The sequence below is a fragment of the Pteronotus mesoamericanus genome, unplaced genomic scaffold (genome assembly GCF_021234165.1).
Source record: "Pteronotus mesoamericanus isolate MK-2021 breed Mesoamerican mustached bat unplaced genomic scaffold, CSHL_Meso_final scaffold_54, whole genome shotgun sequence".
Lineage (NCBI taxonomy): Eukaryota > Metazoa > Chordata > Mammalia > Chiroptera > Mormoopidae > Pteronotus > Pteronotus mesoamericanus.
Genome location: NW_026555321.1, coordinates 37323993 through 37344255, shown reverse-complemented (window position 1 = coordinate 37344255; position 20263 = coordinate 37323993). Strand labels below are relative to the sequence as shown.

The following is a 20263-nucleotide window of genomic DNA, read 5'->3' as shown; positions in this document are numbered from 1 at the left end:
TTCACCATCCACGCTTCAGTTTCTCCATTGGTGCAGTGAGGCAATGGAACGGCTTGCTGGTCAGGGGATTCCAGAGAAATTCACAGGCTGTAGACCAGCTCTGCGATGCCAACCTAGCTCTTGTGAAATAGTCCTCTTTTCACCATCCCAAGTGACAAATCCATTCTGAACAGAATGGTAAAAACCCAAAGAGTGCACTTCTGTTCTACCACTTAACAGAGACGCCCCTGAGAAGCCCAATCTTTGATCTGATTTCCTGCCTCTAAGTCCTTAATGAGCACTTTGGGCATAGTAAGCAGGGTGGCCATTCCTTCAGAACCATAGGTCCATTTAAACTGAAGGCATTCAGATAAAGGAACACTCACATATGAGTCATCATATCAGAGACACTGTCATGATTTCATTCTCCTAAAGAACTTTTTTTAAAGGAGCTTGATCGTCTTCCCAAACACATTCATAGCCTACCAGCAAGTGGGCTTCAGGAAGAGCATCGTGGGCCAGCTGTAACTGTTCATTTCCTTTAAAGAGCACAGGGAGTGCTGAACAGATCCCCCCGGAGGATCACCTGGCATGGGGAATGTAAGAGAGAGAAGGTGTTGTGCCTATGGCTCCTGACTGAGCAGGAGCAGTGCCCCAAACATGGTGTGGTTTGCAATGCCCCCTGCTGGTGGTAGGTAGTCTGGTGCTCTTTGTTCTGGGGAAAGGAAATGATGCCCAGTTTCCCTCTTACTGGGGAAGATTTACCCATGGGCTAGAGCTACCCCAGGCATGTGTTCCAGGTCCAGTGATGCCCTGAAGGAAGCGTAGTTTGAGAGGATTCAGGCCTGTCCTTTCAGTGTATGGAAGAAAGGCCCTGAAACCAAGGGCCAAGGAGATTGAGGACTGGAAATGACCCTTGCTTTTCAGGGGTACTCTAGATTTCCCTATTCTAAATAGTAGCCACCAGCCACATGAGGCTATGGAATATTTGGAATTGAATGAATTGTAAGGGCAAAATATGCACTGGATTTCAAAGACTTAGTATAAAAAAATAATGTGAAATGTCTCTAATACTTTTTTACATGTTGAAATGATATTTTGGGTTGAATATATTAAAATTAATTTATTATATATAAAATTAACCTGTTTCTTTTTACTGGTCACTATGGCTGCTAGGAAATTTTAAGTTATATCTGTGGCCTGCATTGTATTTTGCTCTATACAGATGGGCTTTTGGCCAAGGGGAGGAGCCCGTGTCACTGGGACGGTTTGCCCTTGGGTCAGCTTGTAGCTGAAGCTGACCTTTTGGAGAATTGGAGTGGACTTGGCCTTTGTGATTCACCCCTTTCTTCCCGAAGAGCCCCATGAAATCCCGCTTTGTAAAAGTCATCACTTTGAGTTAATAAGAACTTTTCAAAATGCAGGCACCCTAAGATTAAGAACCTAACTTCTAGACTGAACATTTTGGGATGCAGGATGCCTTCATGATAGAGGAGGGGACCTCAGAGGGAAGCGGGGGAGATAGAAAAAAAAAAAGAAGTCATGTCCGGCTCGCTGCCCCAGTCCTCCTTTTTGTGGTCAGCTCTCTGGCTTTGAGGCTGCCTGTCTCTTATAGGTTGACCTCTGCCCTTCCTAAGGACCCCTGGGAGTTTTGGAAGAGCCATGTCAGAAGTTTTGTTTTGTTTTTTTCTTTTCCTCTGTCATACCAATTCTAAGTAGTTTAACTGACATGAGAAACCTGACTTTCTTTTGAAATATACAAGCAAAGCTCATATACTAAAGTATATGTAAAGGAGTCCTGGATGGTTAAAGATAGTATTAAGATGTGGAGAACGTGGAGCAGAATTTGTTCTGAAGCTTCGCATGCTTCAGCCGATTTTCAAGGAAAGAACTGACTGTGACCTGTATGTGTGAGATGTGTGGTCAGCTTACTGTCCAGATAGCAGCAAGAGGAAAAGACAGTTTGTCAGGGGTCAGTGAATGAATCCTGGGCAGACCCCTTATAGAGCACTCTTCTACCTAGATAGACTTTGTCTTCATGTTTAGGAGTTTAAATTCTTTGCCAGTATTTGTTGGATGCCTCTAAATGAAAAAGTAGTAGGGACTATCCAAGTCGGGACTAAGGGACCAAATAAGTTTGCCTATCATGTAGCATTATTGTACTTTTAGACTTGCAGTGCCTGGGATTTTGTTTTGTTTTCTCTTTTAGGCTTTTGTAAATTGGAAAGAGGCTAAATTGACTTGGAGTTTTTTCAAACAGTCTTTCTTGAAACAGACTTTGACAGAAGGTAAGTAGAAGGTCAACCCTGAGCAGTTCGGAAACCATAGTTTAAGCAAGGAGATTCCATAGAACTCCTGTTCACTTTAAATACAGATCACTTGCTGTCTGCAGCCCATGGGCGGAGGAACCTCAGAAACAGGAGCTTTTTATACAAGGAGAGAGGGAGACTAACATTTATTTAGTTTGATACTTAAGTTGTCTAATTAAATTTTTCCACAGCCTTGTAAGAAAGATACTGTCTTTATTTATTATGAATTAGGAAACTGAAGGTCAATGAGGTTATGTAACTTCTTCAGGGTTATAGTAATGAGGAACAACTTAATTTGAATCCTAGCCTATCCCCAAAACCCCATGTTATATTATTTAAATAAATGTATTATGAAAGTATTATATTAATTATAAAAAAGTTGGAAAATAGAGGAAACTTTCTATAGTCTCATTATCCTATTCTAACTTTTTATACACTTTCTTCTTTTTTTGAACTTTTTAAAAACCAGGTTTTTATCATTTTATTTTCTTAAATGGTAAGTTCACCTATGTAGTAGTTTGGTCAGCCTTCCAACTTTCTGAGGCTTTCCAAGGTAACCATGACAGAGCTCTTGATGCAGAGGGCCAGCAAGTAGCTAAAAGTACATTCGTTTTTCTATGTATGTACATATATTAGTTTGTTTATACCCAACTTTAGCTCAAAGAATGAGATTTGAGGCAGTTATAAGCTGCTGAAGGTAGTACAATAGTTTCTCTCTATATAAAAATTTCATATGTCTGTACACCTATATATCTATTACTGAACATATTTTTAAATCTTTTTAAAAGTTATCTTTTAATTACAAAAATAATATAATTTCACTACCAAAATTTGGGAAAATAAAAAGTTTCCAATAATTCTAGCACTCTACATTCATCACTCTTATTCTTTTCCTTCACTTCCCCCAATCTTACCTCCCAATTATACCTCCAAAGGGAAGTAATTCCATGTACACCTCATTTTTCCCGTCTAAGGGATAGGACCAGGAGGTGTCTGAGGGCTCTCTGAGCTTTCAGAGTGCATATTTTAGCCTGAGCCTGTAACCTCACCATTACAAAAGTGAAACCATTTGCTGGACTTTTAGGGGAAGCAAGGGTCAGAGCCTTTGGAGAGCTGAGCGGCAGTCCCTTAATAAGTTTCTTAAGAGCAGCGAGGGTGTTGGTCACCACTGTCTCCCCAGAACCCTTCTGGGCCTGGCATATGATAGGTATTCAGCAAGTATTTGCTGATAAAGAAAGGTATCTGTAGTGCAACTGTTGTATTGTGATAGTTCACCTTATTACTAGAGTTTTGGAAAGGGCATTTACTTACGTGAACGTTTTTTCCTCCCAAAGTTTTAAGAGCAGTGTAAATGAGTTGAGGATGGATCCAGTCCAAGCAATGGCCCTAAATTGGTTGTCCGGATGTCAGTGGCTAGACATGTGTGCCAGGACACATTGCTTGCTCACCGCACAGTTGGGCCACCCTGGCCTGGCTGGTCAGAGAGCCATTAGGAACTTCTCAGGGCCTCCATCTCCATGGCTGTGATACAAAAAAGTGGCGTGACAAGGATCCTCAGATTCTTTTTATCTAAAAACTACAGCTCTAAAAAAAGTTGAAATCATTCATTGCAGCAGCAAAAATGTGTATGCTTTTACCTTCTGCCCCCACATTTCCTGAACCCTCTGTGCCAGGTGCTGAGAATACACAGATGAATGAGTAATAGGCCGTGGTCTCAAGAAGCTCATTCTTTAGTCAACGACGTGCATTCTTTTGTGTGTGGTTAACTCTGATACAGAGCTGTGAGGACTGTACTTGAAAATGTGAGTTCATTCACCAGACATCTCTTGAGTGCCCTCTCATTTCCTGGCAGTCTCCTAGGAAACCAAGGTCAACGAGATGACTGAGACCTGATTCCTGCCCTCAGGGAGCTTACAGATTATAGGGAGGACAGGACTGTTGTGCCAGAATGCAAGGAGTTCCTTGTAGAAATGCAATTCTAGGTTGCGAGATGCCAAGAGCCAGCCTGACTCAGAGCAGCTGGAGGGGCCGAAACCTAGGAGGGTATAGCAGAGGATGACCATGTGATGGTGGGGTAAGGATGAGGTCGGTGAAGGGAAGCCAAACAGATAGCTCGGAGGTTAGTTTATAAATGGCTTCAAAAACATAATTAGAGCCTGGACTTTTTGCAAACATTGAGGAGCCTTTTAAAGGTGTGAAGGCAGAGGTTGACTGAACAGCTAGATTTGCAGAAGATAGAACTGTTAGCGGTGAGGATGGATTGGAGCAATGCAGAGATGCAGATGGGAGTGAATACAGCCGTGGGTCCAGTACCTGGTAGAGCCCATGGAGGTCCCTATTGCGGATGCAGTGGCTAGAGAGTTGTAGAGAAGCAAGGGCCAGAGAGACCTGAGAGAAGATCACTGCTTCTAATCTCTTCATATTGTTTGTCTTTTTTTCCCATCAAGTTGCTAGGAAGTGAGAATTTGCCCTATAGGGCTGTGGGCATTCTTTGTTGCTCTGTCTCCATAATGATCAGTGCTTTCCATTCACAGATAATAGGAAAATTCATAAAAATTGAGGATGGGGGAGTGGGGCTCTGGGCTGGTGTCTTCACCTTGAAGGCATTTGACTTAGATTTGAATCATGAACTTGAGCTCCAGAGCCTTGCCAACCTCCATGGAGCTTTCTCCACCCAGAGAAGAAACTTTTAATGAGTCTGTGCATGTACCGTGGACTTTTCATTTTTCAGAACCTACACTCAAATTATCTGACCTCCCTTAAAACCTGGGACAATTATTTTCATTATTAATATTTTAGTAATCTCCCCATACTTTAAAAAAATTAGACTGGTTTTATGGATTTTGTTTTGTTTAACTGGTTTGGAGATTTGCTGTTAATAGGTTTCCTAGCACTTTCTAAATTGTGACTATTTCAAGGTTATTTGAAATCAACCTTAGGACAAAGAATGTTTCTTTAATTGATTATCTAATTTTTCTCTTTTGAAAGTATTTGTCAATGGGAAAAGTTGATAGATGGTAAGAGAAAAGGAAACAAGAAAATAATGTACATGTAAAATGCTAATTATTTTGCTTTTCTATTTGCAGGGGAACGATATGTGATGACATTTTTGAATGTTTTAAATTTTGGTGATCAGGGTAAGGTGAAATTCTGTAGTGTTTTTTAATTAAAGAAGAGTTCTGTTAGTAGATACTTTCTAATATTTTTCTTTGCATTTTGATATGTTCAATGAAAATGAACCTAAGGATTATAAAAAAATGAAGATTATAAAACAATGAACCCTGAAGATTGAAAATTGTAGGCCCTTATAAATATGCACAGTGTACTGGCTCTCCTTTTTTTTAAAAAAGCATCTTTTTAGGTGATTTTTAAAAATTTATTTTTTAAAGAGAGAGGAATGGAGTGAGGAAGAGAGGGAGGGAAACATTGATGTGTGAGCGATACATCAGTTGGCTGCCTCTCACATGCCCCTAACCTGGGACCTGGCCTGCAACCCAGACAGGTGTCCTGATCGAGAATTGACCTGGTGACCTTTCAGCACAATGGCTAGCACTCAGTCCACTGAGCCACACCAGCCAGGGCTGATTCTCCCCTTTCATGTGACTTGGGTGGCAGGTTCTCTGTTGAGATCCCCTGCCATTACCCTGCTTTCTGCAGAGCTCTGATGCTCATTTTGGGGGTGGGAAGGTGTTGAGAGAAAAGGGAGCCCATCATCACATTCACAAAGATTCGCCCCATGTTTGTGTGGCTAGATAGGTAGGTAGATCTCTCTTTTCTCTCTCTCTCTCTCTCTCTCTCATTATTTAATAATATTCAAATACTTATAAATATATTAAACATTATATATTATTTATATATAACAGATAAATATTATTTATAAAATATGTTAAAATATATATTTCAATATAACCTCAGAGTAGTGGAAATAAAAATAGAAAAAAAACCTTGGCATTTGTGACTTTTATTAAAAAATGCTAATGATAGATGTGTTCTGTATCTTGACTATCAAACTCAGTATCCTAATTGTGACATTGTACCATAGTTTTCCAAGATGTCACTATTCAGAGAAACTGGGTAAAGAGTGCCTGGATCTCTGTTATTTCTCTTTTTTTAAGAATTTATATATTTTTAGAGAGGGAAAGGGAGAGAGGTAAAGAAACATCAATGTGTGGTTGCATCTTGCACGCCCCCTGCTGGGGACCTGGCCTGCAACCCAGGCATATGCCCTACACTGGGAATTGAACCAGCGACCCTTTCGCAGGCCAGCGCTCAATCCACTGAGCCATACCAGCTAGGGCAGTTATTTCTTATAACTACATGTGACTCTATTGTTATCTCAAAAAGTTTCACTTAAAAAATAAAATTAGAAAAGAAAGTTAATAGTACTATGAAAATCCAAAGAGGGAAACTGTAGGATTGTTGTTTCTTCCTTTTGTTTTGTAGGTGTATATGACATAGTGAATAATCTTGGCTCCCTTGTGGCCAGATTAATTTTCCAGCCAATAGAGGAGAGTTTTTATATATTCTTCGCTAAGGTGCTGGAGAGAGAAAAGGATGCCACACTTCAGAAGCAGGTAGTCTTGGTTCTTATGTCACCGTCTCAAATGAATTCTTCTCTAATTGCTAGCGCAATAGACAGGAATGTGGAGCAATCTGCTTCCCTTCTGCCTGGTCTGAAATTTTCTTCTAGATTTCATTTTCTATACACTCTGAATGGTGGCTAATTTCTTTCACAGCCTTCTCCCTTTCTCACTGGCTAGCCCTTTCTTTTCACCCTTTGTCCTTCTTTCTGGCCTTATTCTTGACCCTGCCCTCTCAGAACCCTTGATGGCTGTCCCCAGTACAGCGTTGACCCCCTCCCATGGTCTAGCCTTAGGCGTAAGACCAAAAGGTGAGCCAAGGTATGCAAAGACTGGGGCGAGGCTGACGTAGAACCTGAGGAGGAAAAGACCCGGTCGTTCAGTTTCTCCCACTATACCAGCTGTTTAAGTGTAAGACGGACTGTGAAGTACCCAGAGCATCATTCTGACTGTGAGAATCTACACACTCTGGATGGTAAATCAGAAGAGATTTTAATCCAGGAGTATTTGGTTGTATAAATTTCCCGTTTTCTAAAACTACTGAAAATGTCTGGTTTATTTTAAAATAAAAAGCAAACTAAGCCAGCCTCTTACATGTCTTAAAAGACATTTTGCAAAATAGAGGTTATGTGCAGTATCTCACAATGAGCTAATCTTGTTCTCAATTTGATCTAGGAATATTTTCCTAAGCACACTGACAGGAAACTTAGAATTTGGAGATATTTGTCAGGAGAAGCACACTGGCAAAGCTAGCTAGCAATATAGAAATTTATTATCCCATTTAAGAATAAATATCAGAGGGGAAAGTGAGTGTTTCCTAAGCAATGTTTGAAATAATTTGTCCTAAGTGAGTTAAAAACTAAGCCTCCCCTGAACTCCTGAAGGAGGCACACATCATTTTTCCTTTACTGGCTAATTGGCAGAAACAAACACAGGCTGCAGAAAAGCAGTGATGTCCTTCAACTGAAAGGATGCTGAGCCTCTGCCCTCAGTCTCTCTTGGGTCAAAGATTTTCTGAGACTGAACAGGAAGAAGCCTGATCTCAAGCATTAGCTTCAGAGGAGGATCATGTGGGGGAAATGCTGTCATCTTCTTGCTCCCAAGCATGGAGGAGGGTGTCTGGGTTTAGAGTGGGTGAGTGGGGGTTCTGGCCATGCTTCTAGCAAGTGACAGCTCCCCTGGGGATTCCTAAGCAGTCTTTGGACCAACCCTAAGATAGACACATCACCTTCAGTGCCCTCATTTGTAAGAGATGAGTGTGGCTGCCTCACAACCAGTGGGTCTCTCTGAGTGGCCGAGCCAGGCCTCTGGCTCTGGGCTGGGGTTTCCTGATGGCCACGTAAGTTGGAGGAGGCAACTGAAAGAGTGATCCGTAAAACAGCAAAGGGGGAAGGCCAGATGGGAAGGTTTTCTGTAGCTTGTGATTCATCCAACTCCCTTCCCTCCCTCTGGCACCAGGAGGACGTTGCCATGGCTGCCGCGGTTTTGGAGTCCCTGCTCAGGCTGGCCCTGCTGGCCGGCCTGACCATCACCGTTTTTGGCTTTGCCTACTCTCAGCTGGCTTTGGATATCTATGGAGGTGCCATGCTTAGCTCTGGATCAGGTATGCGCAAGAGTTGCCATATTTGTTCTAATTTCTGAACAGAAATAGGAGTCTTATGAAATTGAAGAACTCATGCACACATGGTTGAGATCTGTGTCATATAGCAAGAATGGTCCATGGCTGGGGTTGGGTGGGGGACTGTTCCACGGGGTCAGACCAGCTCAGGGTGTGGTTCGGGGCTTTGGCACCAGGTCAATCAGTTCCCCAACCTCACCTGAAGTTGTTAAGAATCCTTGGCTTCCCTCACAGGCCTAACCTGTGATTTGCCAAGCTTCCCTGTGCTCCCTCTGGGGTGAGGGAGGAAGGCAGAGAGCAGGCTCTAATGAACCTCTACTTAGTATTGAACACATCTGAAGACAGTAAATACCACATAAATCTCACAGCCTGATACATAAAAGCCTTTGAAGGATAACCCAGAGCCGTTTGCAGAGAATAAAATTGATCTCAGCAAATAAAATTGTATATATAATCCAGTGACTTGGTTTTTGAATGAGAAAAGTATTGACTGTGTCGAACTTTGAAACAGCTGGTGCCCAGGCCACTAAGCGTCTTACAGCTCTTGCTAGGCCCTGGGGATGTCACGAGTTTCAGAATGCGCTGGCCATAGGCTGGCAGTCCATTTGCAGTGTTTCATCTTGGGTTTAGCAGAGGCATTTTTAATTCCTCAGGTCACTAGACAAGAACCCTGAAGACATCTTTCTGCTGTCTCATCTCAATGTAAAGAGCTTTGTCAATTGCCATTTTACAAGTTCACTGGCATGCTTTAGTCCCCACTGTAATGAGCCCAAACTTTTAGAATTAGGAAAAGGAGGTCCAAATTTCTGCACTTGAAAACAGAGGTCATTAAGTTTGGAGAAATGCCTGCTGTGAAACCAGTGATGGGGTTTGCAGCTCCCTGGGACTCGTGCTCTGAAAAGTATATTTCTATCAGGCAGCTGCAGGGAGGCCTCGGTAGGAAGCCATTAGTGAGTTAGTGGCAGAGACTGGGTACTCAGCTATTTCACAGCAGCTCTGCCCCTTTAGAAAGGTAATCACTAAGGAACAGCGTTTAATGTAACATAATCACAGGACATTGTCATGAGGAAAGGTCTGTCCCATCAGTATAATGTTCACCTGACAGAGTCATTAGTCATAGAAAACACATAAACAAACGACTGAATTCGTCAGCCCTTTTACTCAAGTGAGATGCTCGTGCCAGTTTTGAACTTTGATAATATATTTATCAATTAATTAGGGTTGGTTGATTTTTAAGGTGATAAATTCTGTCTCTAATGGTTTATGTCAGGGTCATTAATAACTTTAGACTCAAGAAGATATTCTCTCAGTGTCATCTTTAGAGAGTAGAGTCTCGAGAATGGTCTTGTTTCTTAGTCTGCGAAATGAACGTGTGGTTTGGGGTGCCACTGGGGATCTTCAGGACTGTCGTCATCTCTCACCTGGCTCAGGGCTGTATCAGTGTCACTGTCCCAGCAGGGTCTTCTAGTATCATCTCCTAATTGTAGCTGCCTCTCATTTTGACCAAACTTCAGCTCTCTGTAAAGCCCACAGTGGCTTCTGCTAGGGTCAGTGTGTCTCCCCAGGGTGCCTCCTGGCTTTCCTTCCCTCATCTCTACCCGCCTCACCTCCTTGCCCTGCTCCTGACTCTTTGGACCAGTGCTGCATCCCCGAATGCCTTTTCGCTGCCAGACTGCTCCCCCACACCCAGTCATTTTTGCTCACTTAAATATTTCACAAAACAACTTTTTCCAGAAAATCTTTCTGAATTCGTCAGAAAAGAACAGCAACGTTCTGTGGGTCAGCCAACAACCTTAGTTTTGAAAGTGGGACTTGCAACACTGCTGTCCTCAGTTGCCCCAGTTGCATGTTGACCTCTGTCTTTGCCCATGAAGTGGACTTTCCTGTGACCTGAATTGGCCTCTTAGGCTCTCCATCCCCTGTGCTTCTATCTCCAAATGTGGGACCAGGACACTGCATAGACAGACTTTTGTGTGGGGCACTGTGGCTTGGCTTTGCAGTATTTGGGGTTAGCACTATATACAATTAGGGGATTTGTAAGTGCTCTAGTGACTATTCTCAGAAATCTTTTTCATACCTAGCTGTTCCATCCTCAAGAAAAACACACATTCACTGAACTTCCCTGACATTTCTCACATTTATATCTTAGATGCTCCTCTCTTCCTCTTTCTTTTTAAAATCTGTTTTTTTCTTTTCTGGCTTCTTGTGTTAATTGCCTAGGGTTGAAATAGCAATATACCACAAATTGGACCATTATAACAACAGAAATGTATCGTCTTACAGTTTGGTAGGCCAGAGTCCAAAATCAGGGTGTAAGCAAGGCCAGGTGCTCTCTGATGGCTACAGCTCTAGAGGAGGAATCCTCCCTTGCCTATTCTAGCTTCCAGTGTTTGTCAACCGTCCTTGACTTAGAGACGGTCATTACTCCAGTCACATTGCTCTCTTCTCCTTGTGTGTCTTCACAGCATCTTCCCTCCATGAAAGTCTGTCTCTGTCCAAATTTCCCTTTTTTGTAAGCACATCAGCTATAGTGTATTAGGGCCCACCCTCATGACCCTATTTTAACTTTAACTTATCTCTCTAAAGACCCTATTTCCAAATGATGGTGGAGGGGCCATATAATTCAACCTACGAACACTTCTCAATTCAATCCATAGTTTAAAGTTCCATTCAGGGATTTCCCATTTTCAACCTCTTTCCCCCTAAATTGAATCAAAGCCCTTTTACATGAATCACTGTTTCATGCAAGAGTTTGTGTTCTCCACAATGCAAAGCAGTTCTTCTCCACCTTCAGATAGACCCACTTATACCATTCGCTTTCAGTTACCAAGTGAGAGGTGTGTTATGACAAGAGCGCCATTTCCCTCTGCCAGAGAAGAGAGAATGAAAAAAAGCCAGAAGCCCCCTGAGCATAGTCTCGAGCCATCCCAGGGCAGGCCCTGGGCCCCACCTCCTCTACTGGGGTGTCCCTCAGCTGCAGTGGGGGCCCGGCTGACCTCTGTAGCAGCTTGGGGAATGAAATGCAACATGACAATAAAATGAGGAACCCAAGAAAGGGCCATGTAAGGTAGTTTTTGTTGGGCATCAGGGCTGCCTCTTAGCACTTCTTTTGTAATTTTTCTGGATCCCCATGGCACAGAGGTCTTTCATATCAAGCAGCTTTTGTAAACCATGAATCTGAGACTCCAGATCTTCAATCCCCCCCCGCCCCCCCTTTTCTTTTAATGGTTAAGTTTTTTCTTTATTGAGGTTTAACTTACATAAAATAAGATGCTGTGCTCTTGAGAATACAGTTTGATGAGTTTTGACAAATGTATAAACCCAGGTAACCACCATTCAGATTAACGTATAGAACATTTCTGTTACCCCAGAAAGTTCTCTTAGGACCCTTCCCAGCCAGCTCTCCACCTTCACCACCGAAGTAACCCCTGTTCTGACTTCTGTCACCATAGGTCAGTGTTGTTTTATGAAAGAATTTTAGTAAATGAAATATTACAACAGGGACATTTGTGTGTTTGGCTTCCTTTTAATTTTTTTCATTTTTATTTTTTTAGTTCTGTGGTTGGCTTCTTTCCCTTAATATAAAGTGTTTGAGATTCATCCATATTTTTACATGTTTCAGTAGTTGTTCTTTTTTTTTCCTTTCATTGCTGAGTATTTCCTTGTGTGGATGGCCCCCACATGTTTATCCTTTCTCCTGTTGATGTCAATTTGGGCTATTCTGTGTAAGACTGTTACGGACATTTATGTGCAAGTGTTTTTGTAAACTTGTGCTTTTATTTCTGTGGGAGGTATACCTGGGAGTGGAATTACTGGGTTACAAGTTGGATATATGTTTATCTTTTTACTGATTCCTTGGCTGCCTCTTGATAATGGCTCTCTTAAAAGAGGGGATCAATCCATTTTTAAGGCTTCTGGTCTTTTGTTAGCAGGTTTTTTCAAAGCTTGTCATTTAGCTATAGAACTACATTACTTTGTTACAGAAAAAAAAATAATAACACATGAGCCCTGGCTCTCCCTGTAAATTTGTGGATGTTCTATCTCCATGGCTTCCTGCTGCTCCTGGACTTGCCTTCTCCTCAAGGTCTTTTCTTTAGGACCTTTTCAAATGAGGTTCTCCTAACATGTAGGGCCACTTGTGTCCTTGAGTGCTCCAACTAGCAGCCTCTTCATGCTGATTTAAGAAGTGAGAAGATTTGCTTGCTGGACAGAGCAGCTTTAGTTGTTAAGCTAGAGATCTGTATATTTATTCATCCTTGTCCTTTTGTTTTTTAGCTGTTTTTTAAGTCAGTGCCATGCAATGCTAGGAGTCCTTCCAGATAATTATGACCATAGGCTTGGGTATGCCTTTGCCCATTGACGATACTAGCAGGGCTCACGACCCCGTTCTGGTATTCTCTCACCGCCCAGCCACAGCGAGGGTGGATGTGGGCCTCCTGTTTGTGCTGTGGTGTTTCACTGGGTTGTTTCCTCATAGGTCCTGTTTTGCTGCGTTCCTATTGTCTCTATGTCCTCCTGCTTGCCATCAATGGAGTAACCGAGTGCTTCACATTTGCTGCCATGAGCAAAGAGCAGGTCGACAGGTAGGTAACTTTAAAGACACATCTGTAATCATGGCCTTTAGCCAAAGTGAAGTAACTTGCCAATCTTCTTTCTTTTCATTCTGGACATGTACTTATAGAAGGCTCTTTTAGAGGTAGCGCCCAGCCCATGAGAACAGTGCGTTCCCCAGGCTCTCCACTGCACATACACCATTTGTGGAGGAAGAAATCTGGGCCCTGAAGGGTTGTGTTACTCCAGATTTGCAGGGACAGGAGTGAGACAAACTCCACTCCTCTACCTCCTTGCCCAGTGCTCCAGTGGGTTACTAAGGAGCTTCTCCAAGAAGAGTCCTACCCCTGAGAATTTGATTCGTAGGCCTTTGGGAATCTCAGGGATCTGTGACATGTCTCCTCAGAGGAAGGCTCAAGTACACATACGTGTTTTGCCATAATTTTTTCCCATCTATTGACACCAGATCAAGACCTCTGCCCTGGAACTTTAAGAAATGGTTCTTAGTACTGGTTATGAGTCAAAATCCTCCATAGAGCTTGTTAAAAATGCAGATTCCTGTCCACCTACTTCACCACTCTATCCTACCACACCTACAGAATCACAGGCCCCTAACCACATGTGTGTGTGTTTTTAAAAACTCCTCAGTGATTCTGACATGAACAGCTGATTAAGAACTTCACACACAGGATCATTCATCTCTTGTGTCCAAATACCAAAAGTAGCAAGGCAGTATCTTAAGACAACACCACAGAATGAGTTTGAGGAGATGAAAAAAACTGATAGGGGGAAGAAGAGAGGGTAGAAGGGGTACTTATAGGTAATAGGATGAATGACCCTCATTACCCCATTGCCCCCTGAGGCCTGGATCCCTCAGGGTGTTCATGCTGCCTCTGCACTGCCCCAAGTACTGTGGAAAGTCCTCAGAGGCCCAGGGGTAGGGATGAGGTAGGAAAGGTAATTCAAAGAGTTGGGGAACCATTCCTCTCATTCAGAGCAGCTTCTCTTCTTCCCATGTTGGACTGTCTCACAAAGAAGCGTGCTGACTTTTTTTGCTACACCATAGTTAGAACTAGAGTCTAGAGCATCAGTCCTTGACCAGACTGCTCAGATTCCCCTAGGAAGTTCCAGGCCCCTCCTAGGCCAATGGAACTAGAATTGTAGGGGCTTGAGCCAAGGAATTGTTCATTACACATCTTCAGGAGATTTCTGATGATAGCGAGGGCCTGAGGAACTGCAGGCCCAAACCAGCTTTCACAGAAAAAACTAACATTGAGCACTGTGATCCAGGATATATTTAGGTGGATATGATTGAAACTTTCTGCTTTCACAAAGCAATGGGTATACCAAGTATGTGCAGAACACACTGATGGTTTTTAGTCCTGTTGTTTCATTTTTAAACTGCCATATCATGACCCACTAAGCTGCTTTTCCAGCCTGCTTCTAGGTCACAACACGTTGTTTTCAAATAGTGCTCTAGACATGGTGTTTACTTCAGGTAGTCAAATTTATAGCTATTAAACTGTTTTGAATCCATCCTTCCCCTCTTTTTTTTAGATAGAAAAGTCAATTTAAGTTTAATTTTGAAAATACTATATATTTATTTGAAAGGTGCTTCAGATATGAAATAATTTTTATGGATTTTATTTATTTACTTTTCAAGAGAGGGAAAGAAACATTAGTGTGTGAGAGATGCATCTATTGGTTGCCTCTCGCATGCCCCCAACTGGGGACCTGGCCCACAACCCAGGCATGTGCCCTGACTGGGAATCGAATCAGTGACCTTTAGTTTGCATGCCAGTGCTCAGTCCCCTGAGCCACACAGGCCAGGGCTGAAATAATTTTTAAATATAACTTAAAACATACTAAAGGAGGCACTGAGGCATAGTAGAAAGAGCTCTGGACTGGGAATTGATCTCTTTGAAGGGAGTTTTGCTACAATAATTTTAGCATTAGTGTTGAGGGGAAAAATCAATATTATTCCTGCTTAAAATGTTAAACAGAAGTCTCATACAACCAAATCATGAAGGAATATAGTCCGTGGCTGGTTGCTGTCTTTCCTATTATGATTCATTGAACCAAATAAAACAACTTTTTAAGTTAGGTGTAATGGGATTTTAACAGTATATAAATATCTGGAAAATTATTTTTATGGTATTAGTAGTCAACATAGAGAAAAGAGAGCAAAGTGCCTTCTAATGCAGTTCTCATCTGAAGTAGCTCACTTTCCTTAAGAGTAAAATGTGGCGTTAAACATAGTCTTCAGATACTTATTAAACATAGTAGGCCCTGCCCCCGGTCTGAACACATGGAGCACCTGGGCTCATCACAGACAGCTGACACTGTTTCCATCTCTGTGAATTTAACCAGACATAAAACTAGTAAGGATTTTTGTAGTATAATAGAACTGGGCAGCTTAGTTAAATGTTATGAGTGGTTTACACTGGATGTTTCAGATTCTGAATTGAAGAAAATATTGATAAAATTATGGGGTTTTAAATATTTTATTTATTTTAGAGGGAAGGGAAGGAAGGAGGGAGAAGAAGAGAGAGAGAAACATCGACTGGTTGCCTCTTGCATTCCCCCAACTGGGGATCTGGCCCACAACCCAGGCATGTGCCATGGCCAGGAATCAAACCAGCAGCCCCTCAGTTCATAGGGTGGCACTCAATTCACTGAGCCACGCCAGCCAGGGCCAAACCATGGGCTTTTACTTAACCAACTTCAGATTGGTCAGTGTTTTTATAAATAAAAACAGGGCATTTGGTTGGATGTTGAATATTAGAACACCGTTTGAATTGTAAGTTTCTTTTTTGTTAATAACCTCATAATTCATAAAATATGATTTATGAATTTTTCATTATGCCCTATTGAAGAATTTTTGTTCTGTTTTGTTAAGGATATCTCATTTTCTTTTGTTCATTTGACAAATGCTTTTTGAGCATCTACTCCCTAACAAATACTGTTTTAAGCTCCAGGAATGCAGCAAAGAACAAGACACATGAGATCCCTGTTCTTCTGCAGCTGACAGTGGGAAAGGCAGATAGCGAATAAGTAAATAAATAAGGAAATATTGAGCTGTACAGAGAACTAAAACAGGGTTATGTAGTGAGAATGGGGACCTTTCTAGATTGGGAAGCTCATGGGAGGAGGTGGCATTTAAGCTGAGGCCTGGATAAACAAGAAGAGTCTGCCATGAAAAGAGGCACAGAGCCTTCCAGGCAGAGGGGACAGTAATGCAAAGGCCCAAGATTGACAGCTCCTTTGTCTGATTTGTTGACCCTGAGTGCCCAACATAGAGTGGGACTTCATAATTCTTGAACGGAGGACACATGCAGTCTTTTCACTATGGCACATAGACTGGCATCATCTTTTTCAAGGCTGCAGAGGCTACATCGTACGCTGGCTACATTGTATGGCTGTGCCTTCATATAGTCAACCAGCACCCACTGGGGGATGCTTTGGTTGCTGTTGTAGTCAACATCCTTGACTATTTATCCTTTGATAAGCATGATTTTAAGCTCAGTGCCTTAAGACCATGGAAAAATAACATTCATAAATAATTTACTGTTTATAAATTAGAGTAGTCATTATTGTCATTAATTTTGCATTGATTTAAAAAGTGGTATTTTTAAGTATATCATTAAAATTTTCATGTTTTCCTGGATTATACCATTAAGATTATAGATTTGTGAGTTTTAGAAAAAAGTTCAACAGGTGCAGAGTCCTATTCTAGTGGAAAACAGCAGATCCCAGTATTATCACCTCCTCCCAAATGGCCACACCAAAGACACTGCACTGTTGAACCTGTGCCTGCTTAAATTAGTGACTGGGTTCACTCATTGTGGCCATTTTGCTTGGAGTTGGGTGAGGATGACTTTGAAAATTTGTGAACCTATGGCTTAAACTCTTAAGGACTGATAGTGTAGTAGACCTTTTTGATAGTTTCTAGAAAAAAAAACAGATTACACATTTTTGCTTCTTTTTGGAAAAGAGTTCAGAGTGCGGGCCTATTCTATGAGGGGTCCCACCTTAATGACTTTTTATGAAGTTGGCCACTCTGATCATCGATTAGTAATGGAGAAACTGCCCCTGTGAAGACATGGGCTCATGTACTTTCATTACTCATTAAAAGAGACTCCTTCCCAACTAAGAAACAGAAAAATTCCCTCTCTGGACTTCTAGATGAAAGTGCACACCTCCCCTGTTGGAGTTTAGTGATGTGTGTGTGTGTGTGTGTGTGTGTGTGTGTGTGTGTGTAGGTATTCTTACCACCCGTTCTGATAAAGTATATCTGCAAAGCACCTTGAGCTTAGTCAGTGTAAGGACAAGTACCTGGGTATTCGGGAGACACAGTGGCTTTCTTACCACCCCTCATGTGCAGAACCTGACTGGTGGCCTCTGAGGTTTCCTAACCCAGCAGACACAGCTCGAGGCACCTAAGGGGTTTGCTTCTCTCAACTGCGTACTTAGAATGCTTGCTGTGCACTAGGTGGAAACCAGATGCTGTACCACAAGCTTTTTGGAGGATTATGTCAGCTCTTCTACCTTTGCTGAGACTCTTTCCCTTACTGAAGATAACTCAGTGACATGCTGCTTTGAAATAGATGAAAGGAGCATTGCAATCCACCCAGACACAGACTCCGAAGAGCTCTGGACATGTAGAGAGAGGCGGAAGGATGTGTAAGAGTCTGGGGAACACTGAAGATAATCCAGGCCTCACACCTTGTTTATATTTCATTTTGGAGGCTGGTCATTTGCTTCGAGTGACGTTCGAGTGGCCAAGGTCACAGAGCTTCTGCATTTCCCAAAGGAAGCAGTGTACAGTGCTAACGTTTAGGCGCCAGGGGTCAGGTTGGAGGGTTTGCTCACTCCCTAGGCAGATACTCAGACTGTGTGCCTGGTTTCCTTGTCTGCAGAATGAACCTAAACTCCACGGGGCAAGGGCCATGTGTGTTCATGCACAGCACTCCTCACAGTGCCCGCCAGAGTTAGCATTTGTATATGATTGTTACCTGTGTCATATTCTGATGCCTCACATAAAGACTTGGGCTGAATAGGATTTTTATGTTTTTTGATCACAAAGTACCACTTAAACTAACCACATCTTGTATTGTTCATTTTCCTACTCTCCCATTCAGGAGTGAGGAGGACAGTATTGCCATGTTATCTATATAGCATTTAATGTTATGAAAACCAGCTGAATTATGGAAACTCAGATGCTTTCTGTGATTTCATGTTGATGGCCACTTTTTTTTGGTAGGAGTTCTGTCTTAGGACAAGTTGCCCACTGCTCAGCTTTGCTTGTGTTCCTCTCCCCAGGTACAATTTCACAATGTTGGCCCTGTCCTCTTCATTCCTGGTGTTATCCTATCTCCTGACCCGTTGGTGTGGCAGCGTGGGCTTCATCTTGGCCAACTGCTTTAACATGGGCATTCGGATCACACAGAGCCTTTGCTTCATCCACCGCTACTACCGTGAGAGCCCCTACAGGCCCCTGGCCGGCCTGCAGCTGTCGCCGGTCCTCCTTGGAGCATTTGCCCTCAGTGGTGGGGTTACTGGTGTTTCAGAGGTGAGAGTCCCTGCAGCCTTCATACCGCATATTTTGGTAATCTGTCCACTGTTCCTCACTCAAGGCTTCCCCTTCCCGCTCTGCCTGAAGCAGCTGGACAAGTATTTGGTGCCTCTTATCCCTTCCCCTAAGCCTCTAGGACATCATCCCGTGATAGCTGTTACCAAACCATGTTAACCATTGGGGACAGATTAGACCCTCAGTACAGAGTTGTCATACCTTTCATCTGACTCGGAGGTGGAACAACAGAGCCTCCACTTTCCTGGGCTTGCCCAGAGGAAGGAAGTGCAGATGGAAGGGCCAGGGCAGTGACAACAGTTTCTTTCCACAGGTGTTCCTCTGCTGTGAGCAGGGCTGGCTGGCCAGGCTGGCGCACGTTGCTGTCGGGGCCTTCTGTTTGGGAGCGACCCTCGGGACAGTGCTCCTCACGGAGACCAAGCTAATCCACTTTCTTAGGACTCAGTTAGGTGTGTCTAGACTTGCTGACAAAATGACGTGACCTTAGGGATTCACTGACACCTGTGCACCTGAACTAGCTGTGGACAGAACACATTTCCTGGGCAGAAGAGCCCTGCAGAGGGGTCTGCAGTGGGGCGCGACCAACCCCAGCAGGTGGGACGCTGGACAAAACCACCAGGCCAAGCAGTTGCTATCCATTTATGACTCTGTCAGGAAGGGGTATTTCCATTTCTAAGGGAAGACCAAAAGCTCTTTTAAAATAGATGCAGTTATTTTTTTTTTCACTATGTTGTTCTAATCAGCATTTTTCCTTTTGATTAGTTACTAATTCCTTTGGGTATGATTGACCTTAGGAGCTACATGCTCCAACAAACTATACCTTGGATGTTGATAGTTAATCATCTGGCGCAAAAAAAGGAGATGCAGCCATTTTCCCCTTCACAAGAATATTTGACTTGCACTATGAAAGAAGGAGGGAGAGCTGATGTTAGACACCAAACAAGAATGAAGGTGACCGTGGAATTGTGGCTTTTCCCTTGTCAACCCTGTGGTCTGGGTTTTTTAGAGGAAGAAAAATGTTACTCAGTAGAAACCCAAGAAATGGAAACACGAAGTCTCTCAGATCACATTTCCCAAAGTTAACGCGGGGGGGATCGCATGTCATCTTCACTGCTGTGTCCCCTGGGCCAGCCCCTGCCTTCCCAGAGCAGGTGCAGACTGGCTCAAAACTCCTGGTCTGACTACATGAAAGAGGGGATTTTGAGGGAAATTGTGACCCATGGGAACTACCTTGTCCACTGAAGGAAATGTTACTTTGCAGCGTATTCTGACTTCCATGTGGAGATGGCTCAGATGACAACTAAAGTTGAAGAGATGTACCTTTTTTTCTACAGAATAAAATAGATTCTAATATATGGCAAGTATCACAAGGCCCTCCCACTGACCCATTACTTCCAGCACTGGTCGGTACAGCTGGATTTCAGCCCCAGGACGAGAGTGGCGGGCCTCTGGGTCTGGTCCCCCAGGATACAGTGGGAGTCCAGGCTTAACGTTCATCTCTCTGCACCCTCTACCCAACAGGTGAGGTCACCAAGCTTTGTTCCAAGGCAGCAAAGCATTTTTCTTCTTTCATTAATGTAGTAATTTTTTTTTTTTGCATGTGATTGACATTTGGAGCTACATGCACAAACTATCC

At 42.8% G+C, this 20263-nt stretch overlaps 1 protein-coding gene across 1 annotated transcript in view; it reads left to right on the top strand.

Annotated features, from left to right (window-relative positions):
- Window positions 1-20051, top strand: part of RFT1 (RFT1 homolog) — a 36684-nt gene extending 16633 nt beyond the window's left edge. The window contains exons 7-13 of the mRNA XM_054595726.1: window positions 2189-2267; window positions 5375-5425; window positions 6732-6862; window positions 8327-8471; window positions 12964-13069; window positions 18360-18609; window positions 18941-20051. Of these exons, the coding sequence (XP_054451701.1) occupies window positions 2189-2267; window positions 5375-5425; window positions 6732-6862; window positions 8327-8471; window positions 12964-13069; window positions 18360-18609; window positions 18941-19108 (930 nt within the window). The 3' untranslated portion in view covers window positions 19109-20051. The remainder of the gene's footprint in view (window positions 1-2188; window positions 2268-5374; window positions 5426-6731; window positions 6863-8326; window positions 8472-12963; window positions 13070-18359; window positions 18610-18940) is intronic.
- The last annotated feature ends 212 nt before the right edge of the window (window positions 20052-20263 follow it).